Source organism: Sycon ciliatum, chromosome 3, assembly GCF_964019385.1.
Source record: "Sycon ciliatum chromosome 3, ocSycCili1.1, whole genome shotgun sequence".
NCBI classification, from domain to species: domain Eukaryota; kingdom Metazoa; phylum Porifera; class Calcarea; order Leucosolenida; family Sycettidae; genus Sycon; species Sycon ciliatum.
The window spans coordinates 19,731,380-19,739,288 of NC_088645.1; the positions used below are offsets into that span (position 1 = coordinate 19,731,380).

The 7,909-nt window shown below is 46.0% G+C and overlaps 1 protein-coding gene across 1 annotated transcript in view; it reads left to right on the forward strand.

Moving 5' to 3' along the window:
• Positions 1–3,983, forward strand: part of LOC135812549 (uncharacterized) — a 4,733-nt gene extending 750 nt beyond the window's left edge. The window contains exons 2-3 of the mRNA XM_065325879.1: positions 99–533; positions 3,031–3,983. Of these exons, the coding sequence (XP_065181951.1) occupies positions 99–533; positions 3,031–3,467 (872 nt within the window). The 3' untranslated portion in view covers positions 3,468–3,983. The remainder of the gene's footprint in view (positions 1–98; positions 534–3,030) is intronic.
• The last annotated feature ends 3,926 nt before the right edge of the window (positions 3,984–7,909 follow it).

Sequence of the window (7,909 nt, forward strand, 5' to 3'; positions counted from 1 at the left end):
CAACATATTGTAAAACAATCAATGAATCATCTTTCCCTGATTGCATCTTTCCCTCAAACCAGTGGAATAGTTCATGTGTGCTCTTTGCCATTGTGCAGGGTTGTGTGCTGTTTCAGGCAACAGCATATGCGCCCCTGAATCTGGACATATTTGGGCGGAAGAGCGAAGCACGTCAAAACCAATCGTATTTCCACCACCACCTAAGTCCACGGGGTCAACAGCCCCAGATTTAATGTGGACGTTCAACTTCAGCCACGAATGCACGCTCTTCTTAGAGAATATAGAGTTTTCCTTCAATGGTGCTTGCACATTCCAACTTCATAATCCAGAATACGGCTGGGTGGGACTGAATACCACGTCCGTGCAAATTTCAGGGTCGTTGAAATCAACTACCATCGATGTGAATGAACGCACCGCCACTGTGATGGGTCAACCCAAGGACACAGATGATGGCAGTCGATACTTTACAGTCACTGCCAAAGGTACTGAAAATATTGCATGTGACGTTGAACGACTCGTGTTGCGCACTGAAGGTAAGCAGCAGTGGACTAGCGTAGATTGCATAAAGGAGTGACAATGCTCAACAGTGGTTGTTGTTGTTGTTGTTGTTGTTGTTGTTGTTGTTGCTGCTGCTGCTGCTGTTGTTGTTTTTGTTATTGTTGTTCTTTTAATTCTTTATTCTCAGGATGTTGTTGTTGTTGTTGTTGTTGTTGTTGTTGTTGTTGTTGCTGTTGTGGTGGTGGTGGTGGTGGTGGTGGTGGTGGTGGTGGTGGTGGTGGTGGTGGTGGTGGTGGTGGTGGTGGTTGTGGTGGTGGTGGTGGTGGTGGTGGTGGTGGTGGTGGTGGTGGTGGTGGTGGTGGTGGTGGTGGTGGTGGTGGTGGTGGTGGTGGTGGTGGTGGTGGTGGTGGTGGTGGTGGTGGTGGTGGTGGTGGTGGTGGTGGTGGTGGTGGTGGTGGTGGTGGTGGTGGTGGTGGTGGTGGTGGTGGTGGTGGTGGTGGTGGTGGTTGTAGTATGAACTCTTTTACGCACTTTACTTGTATGCATGCACGTGCCGTTGCGACACGTGTTCACGCCCGCCATGTGGTCTTTACACTCCGAGCATGCGGGCCCCTCAGGTACGCATGCAAGGAACTGATCATGCTTATTCTGGTTTTCATTAGTTAGGAGTTTTGTTGGCACGAAATGAAGTAGAAGCCTTTTCGGTGTGTGTGTAGTTCTGTTGTTGTCGGACCTGGATGGTTGCTGTGCGATACACCCAAAACAGTGGTGGTGGTGGTGGTGGTGGTGGTGGTGGTGGTGGTGGTGGTGGTGGTGGTGGTGGTGGTGGTGGTGGTGGTGGTGGTGGTGGTGGTGGTGGTGGTGGTGGTGGTGGTGGTGGTGGTGGTGTGTGGTGGTGGTGGTGGTGGTGGTGGTGGTGGTGGTGGTGGTGGTGGTGGTGGTGGTGGTGGTGGTGGTGGTGGTGGTGGTGGTGGTTCTTGTTGGTAAGGAAATGCTCTAGCCCGCACGAAGTCTCGAACAAAATTGGAATCGATCGCCGGAATATTAAATTTGTGCATTCTTCCTACTCAATTTGTCGCGGCTAAGTCATACTTTGTCCAATTGCCCAAGACTGCTCATCCCACCATAGCCTCATTTCGAGAAATGTGAGATACTAGTAGTTTGAGGGAGGTATGACAGTGTTTATTCTCGTCTATAACTTGCGATGTACAGTGTTCATTGTGCAGTGCAGCCAAGGTAGAACGCGTAAACGTGCCCATGGCCCATCTTCTCATACTAAGAAAAAACGCGGTAACGCGTCCAAGGCAGGGAAAAGGGCTTTTATAAGAAAGAAAGAAGGTCAAATCAGACACCGATACTGTGCTGAGGGCGAAAATCGTGACATGGACAGTGAGATTAAAGAGAAGGATAAGAAATGTAAATGAAAATGAAGAGTTTTTGTCTTGAATTGAGGAGTGCATTGCAGCTTTACTTATGGTTAACTCATATGGTGACATTAGGTTACCTTACAGACACCTTGCGAAACAGGATATACACAAAAATAACGGGTTTAGCATAATGTGCTGAATAAAAGAGTAGTATTCGACCTAAGCAGGGCGCTTTAGTGACTTGATAAGCGGAAGTAAAAACAAGAGTAGAAATGTACCCAATATGTGCTGGAGCTGATTGCCAGTGAGCTGTAGAACGTCATAACTGTCAGTCAGTGGCGTTCCTTTCTCCTTTTCTTTACTACTAGTATAAGTAGAAAAGTGTCAATGTGTTACCGTCTCCCCAATGTCATCGAATTCATACAACTACAGTAAAACCTGTGTTTGTCGGACCCTTTACCAAACGGAATCCTGCGGTGACCTGACACATTTTCCTTGCACCAAAGTGTTGTGGATCGAATGTGTATACCTGAATCAAGCAGAATCCTGTCCTAGGATAGTTTCTGCTGCACCAGCTAAACCCTAGCGGCAGATGCAACGCCTAATGCAACGCCTAATGGTGGGGGTGAGTGGATGAGTCTTACAACCACTGGCACAAGTGCCGAGAAACCCCATTAGCTGCATCCATGTACCCCTTGTGCCTGGCCACAAGTTCCCAGTGGACTGTGGGTTGCAGCGCTGCTGGAAAACCGCTCCCAGGCAGGACTTGACCCAGGTTATTCTTGTGTCTCAATCATGGTCTTTGACCAACCCACGGTGCCTGCCCGGTCACGGTCTGTTTGGTTGAATATGCTCTACAAATCACAACACTGCTACTAAATCCCAGCATACCAAACAAAGTCAGAGTTGTTTGATTTACAACCTACTGTAAAACCGGAAAATCTAACGAGTCACAAAGTCTAACGTTTTAACGACCAAATATTTTCGTTATTGGAAAAAACTTTATCGCGATGTGAAGATGCGCGTACATATGGGTGACCAGTTAGCCACCGTTAAACTTTCTGCACGTAATCATGCCAAAATTACAAAAACGTTAAACTTTCCAGTTTTACAGTACGTTGCTGCATAACACCTAGATGTTTCTCTGCGTCATCTCATTTTATAGATGTGGATGAATGCAATTCCACGCCTCAAAGTGGTACACTGTGTCCATCGAACAAGAAATGTGTCAACACTATTGGGACTTATGGTTGTTGCAGTAGAGACGGAGATCGTGAGGACCGGAATACGTCGCCTTTAGCCAGGGATAACCGACATTACCGTCCGTGCGTTTCGCAGACCATTGCATTCATCACAGGAGCAGGACCTACAATCAGAGCTCGAACAATCGGTAAGAATGACATAATTGGGACAATCGGTACGAATAACACACATGTATCTAGCGCGGTTGCGCTGCCAACGATGGACACCATTGCGTTCTGGCACCAGCATACCATAGCTGCTGTTGCCATATCTTGCTCTTCCGTTGCACTGTTCGTAATTGTGCTTTTAGCTATATGGCAGAGGGGTTATCTTAGAAGCTCTGCCATGGGATTTGTCTAAACCGATTCGTGAGGATGGCCGTACCAGGGATGCATGTCCTATAAGTAGAGGAATTTGTGCATATTTCTTTCTCTTTCTCAGTCTGGGGACAGCACTGTTTCGTCCTTTATGAACTCATCAGCGCAGCAGGTCTTGTTTCTATACATTGGGGTGCTATTTTTGTGTTGCTCTTGCTGTTTCGAATCTTTATTCTCACAATAGCCAGTAGCCCATATGAGATACATGTAGCTGTTGTTTTTTTGAATTTGAATTCTTTATTCTCACGATGGCACCATCACCAATAAGAGTGGTTGTTGTTGTTGTTGTTGTTGCTGCTGCCATTGATATTGTTGCGCTTTTCATCGTCATGCATGTAATTCACCCAGCCACCGGACATTTACTGCCTTTTCGTTGTCTTTTTTGAAATAGCTCTGACAGATTTTGAAACCACCATTGGTCTCGCTTGCTGGTACCATGCAATACTTATTATTATCTAACTGCAATGACGCTAATTATGTTCCTTAGCCGGTGGCCTGGCACGAGGGAAGCATGGATGCAGCGAGCAGGATTTTCGGTCTTTGACCACTTTGTGTCGGGTCTGCTTAACGCACCTCCCGCCTCTTTAGGAGCTGCATCTTAAGCTTGATCTATACAGGGCGGTGGCGTTCTTACAGATGCGTGGAACTCAGCGTTCAGTTGAGTCGCACGCGGGCTGTGATTTTGCAGGTATTTAACTACAGCTATGCCCGTCTGTAGTTTATTAGCTTTTCAAATGACTTGGAAATTAGACAATACGCACCTCGAACGAGCACTGCCTATAGCCATCTACTCTTGATATAGCCATGCACTGCTGGAAATCAGAAGTCGTGCCTAAATGAAATAAGCTGTTTGAAAAGAGTTTGCGGCAAGTGCGGACAGTGCGCCGCCTCCAACACAATTTGGAGAAATGTAACGGTATATGCAGAGAGCAGTTCGCTTATGTTAGAAATAAGTCCAACTGCGACCAGCTGATACTTCTCTTCCAGTACATGGCCAGCCTGATAGATGATCACCATGATTTTGATGTGATCTGAACGGACTTCCGCAAAGCCTTTGATTGCATAGATCACAACACTCTTCTCTCCCAGTTCCGTGGATTCGCCACGCGGCATGCAGTAATCTGGCTTCGAACCTACCTAGATGCAAAGAGACCTGTCAGTAAGAGTGGGCGACACCCAATCGCAGCAGTACACCGACACCTGCAGTATACCGCAAGTATCCCACCTGTACCCGCTGCATTTCATCATTTTCATCAATGACCTCCCTAGCCTTATGAAGTCTGCTACACATTTCGTCTCCACCGATAATGTTACTTTGCTATGTCCCAACATAAAAGCCAGCCAGGCTACTAGGCAACTACTGATGCAGTCAGATGTTGATGCATGTCAAAGCTGGGCCCGCGTTTGCAGTGGTGAGGTTTCAGTAGGGGTCAAACGGGTGTACTTTTACCTTCTGACCATAATTCCCAGGCAGTTCCAAATGCGATATTGCAGTATCCCTGCCTGACCAACTTTCACAATCTTGGGCATTCTGGAAAGCTCTCCATGAGCTGCGTACAATGGGATCAAACTGGACACAACTGAGATCAAACGCCAACGCCAGGGTGCTTCAAACACTATGTTGTCTGTTTCCACGATGGACACCAAGTGTCTCTATATGGCCATGGAAACATGAGAAAGAGTCTGGTTTTCTTTACCATATTCTCATATTCAGAACACCAGGTGCAAGCAACGCTGCCTAGAAAAGTACCTTTGCGATGACTACTTTTTAAGAGAGATTTGTGTGGAAACAAAGCATTTGAAGTCAATTATTTTGCAGTCGCCTCATACAATTTGTTTAAACACTCCGTCTCTTCATAATGCTGGGTGTTTGTTCTCTGCAGTTGTTCCAACGTTTGTTTCAGCCGGCTCGGTCACCAATACTGCAATAACGACCAATATTACTTCTAGCCGTGCCTCTACAATACAAACTTCATTTACGACCACTCCCTTAGTTGAGTCAACAAGGAAAATTGCGCAGATTGACAGTGACTCAAGTGGATTTAGTTTAGTTACCAGCATTGTTATTCCCTTGGTTTTACTGGCCGTTCTGCTAGGCGTTTTTATTCTGCTGTTATTAGTTAGGTCTGGAACATTTCTCTCTAAGAGCAGTCATCCGTGGATTATTGCTGTTCGTAGATCAACCGGCCCCAAAAATATGCCAGACCCGAGAAATCAGTTTTGCAATAATCACGATGGTACTGACCGCGTTGACCAGAGTCCTACGGTCGAACTGAGGAATCCCGGGCTGTATTCAGCTGTTGAACCTGGGCATGGCAATCCAACCAACCGTCTCCAGACCCCTTCTGGTATAGCTGCTGCTCTTTATGACAGTTGTACGGAGAATGAGAAGTACATGTACGCAACCTGTGATGGTGCTGCTCCGAAGAGTTATGTGAATACAGAAACGAAGCAGAAAGATGCTGGTGAGCCATACGCTAGTGTGCAGTCAAAGTTTGATCAACCAGCGCAGGACGTCCAGTCAAATCCGGTAAACAAGGAAACACAGGCATCCGGATGTGAAGAAAGCTCAGCTCCAACTGTCCGCTACTCAGTTCCTCGCAAGGGGAACACGACAGATGTTCGCAGACATTACGAAAAGGCAGAGCAGTGCACGGCTACTAAGCGTGTCGAAACACCCAGCACTACAAATTCAATCAAACACATAGGTCGTACTACTGATGTCACATCACTTAGCATCTTATCGAAGTCCGCAGAATCCTGCGTACAAAACCAGGAGAAGTGTATCGATCCAGATGATGTGGAGCGCAAACAACGCCGTGGTCTGAGTGACGCAACACCAGTAGTATGCCGCGATACCACAACCACCATTACCAGCACCAACCCGCTGTCATCCAGCTTATCCCTTCCAGCCACATCGATACAGGCCGAGTCAGACACCCAAAGATGTATGTCTCCATCTCAGGTCCCAAAGCCTCTGCCGTTTCGAGTATTCAAAGTATTGAAGGACAGCCAGGGCGATTACATGAAATCACAGGACACAGTCTCCAACCAGCCATCTCCCTGAGCGATGATACCGTATTTCTCCAAATAAAAGGCTGTCCTCGTATACAACACCTTCCTCGTATACAAGGCCGCGGCACGGGGCGATTGAAAAAATAAAGGACCGTCTCCGATTAGAAGACTTGGCCTACTAAATCCGTCTCAAATTTGTGTTAAAAAATAGAAGACCGTGCTCAAACTGTGGGTAAAAGTATAAGACCGTGCTCAAACTGTGTAGAAGAAAATGGAAGAATGGGGGTAAAACTGTGTGGCGAAAAATAGAAGACCGGGGTCAAACTGGGTCGAAAGAATATAAGACCGTCCTCGAATACAAGACCGTCCTCGATTATAAGGCCGGGTTAGGACGAGGTTGAAAAAATAGTAGACCGGCCTACTATTTGTGGAAATACGGTATATTGTTCAGCGCATCGACTCTGGGTAAAAGAGATGAGGTGGGTGGTAACAGCACTGTGCCGGTTGATCTTCCTGGTCCTTCTGCCATATATGCTGTGCCACAGAAAAACTGTGAAACGCGAAGTATGTTCATCTAAGCGTTATTATTTCGGTTTTAGATCACATCCGCTTGCTTCCCACCATTTTTCATAATTTCCTGGCCAGGACTGAAATGATTGTTGTTCGCGCCGACGACTTCCAAATTCACTCAATTTTTTCACGCTTTGTTTCTAAATCGAGTTCGGCAAATACAACACTGGAAATTATTCACCGAATGAGCAAAAAACATATCCCCCCTAACCATGTAACGTTCTATCGGACTATCCTTTTCGACCGCCGTACCTTGCCACACGATTCCATCTATTTTGCATGTAACGCAGGTTATTTTTCTAATTGATTATATACTATCACAACCACCCGCGCTGTCCACTCTAACAATACTGCTTGCAGGTTAGTCGTTTTGCCCATTCCTCTCCTCATCAATCCCTACTTGTCTTTGTACATACATCTACATCTACTGTTCTTTCAATCAAATGAACCCCTCGATAGGCGCATTGCCTTTGGGTCATGTCATAATAATAATAACAATAACAATAATAACAATCTCTGAATGAATTTGAAGACTTAATGTTGCCTTAAATGTTGCAATTCATACTTGTATACTTTCAGTGCTGTTGTTGCACCTCCCTAAGAGTGTGCAGGTGTTATTATCCGTGTATTTTTTATTTCACCTATATTCCAATGTCCTTTAGACTTTAGTTCAGCAACAATTCCTTTGTGGTTTCGTTGTACGACAACTTGTTTGAATCTTAACGAGAGAGGTTGGAGACGTATTGGAGCTCCGTGTATAATTGTCTTCTTCCTACATTTCTTCCATTGTTTTATTGCTGTTCGGTTCCACCGTTCAACATTACACGGATGAAGGCCAAG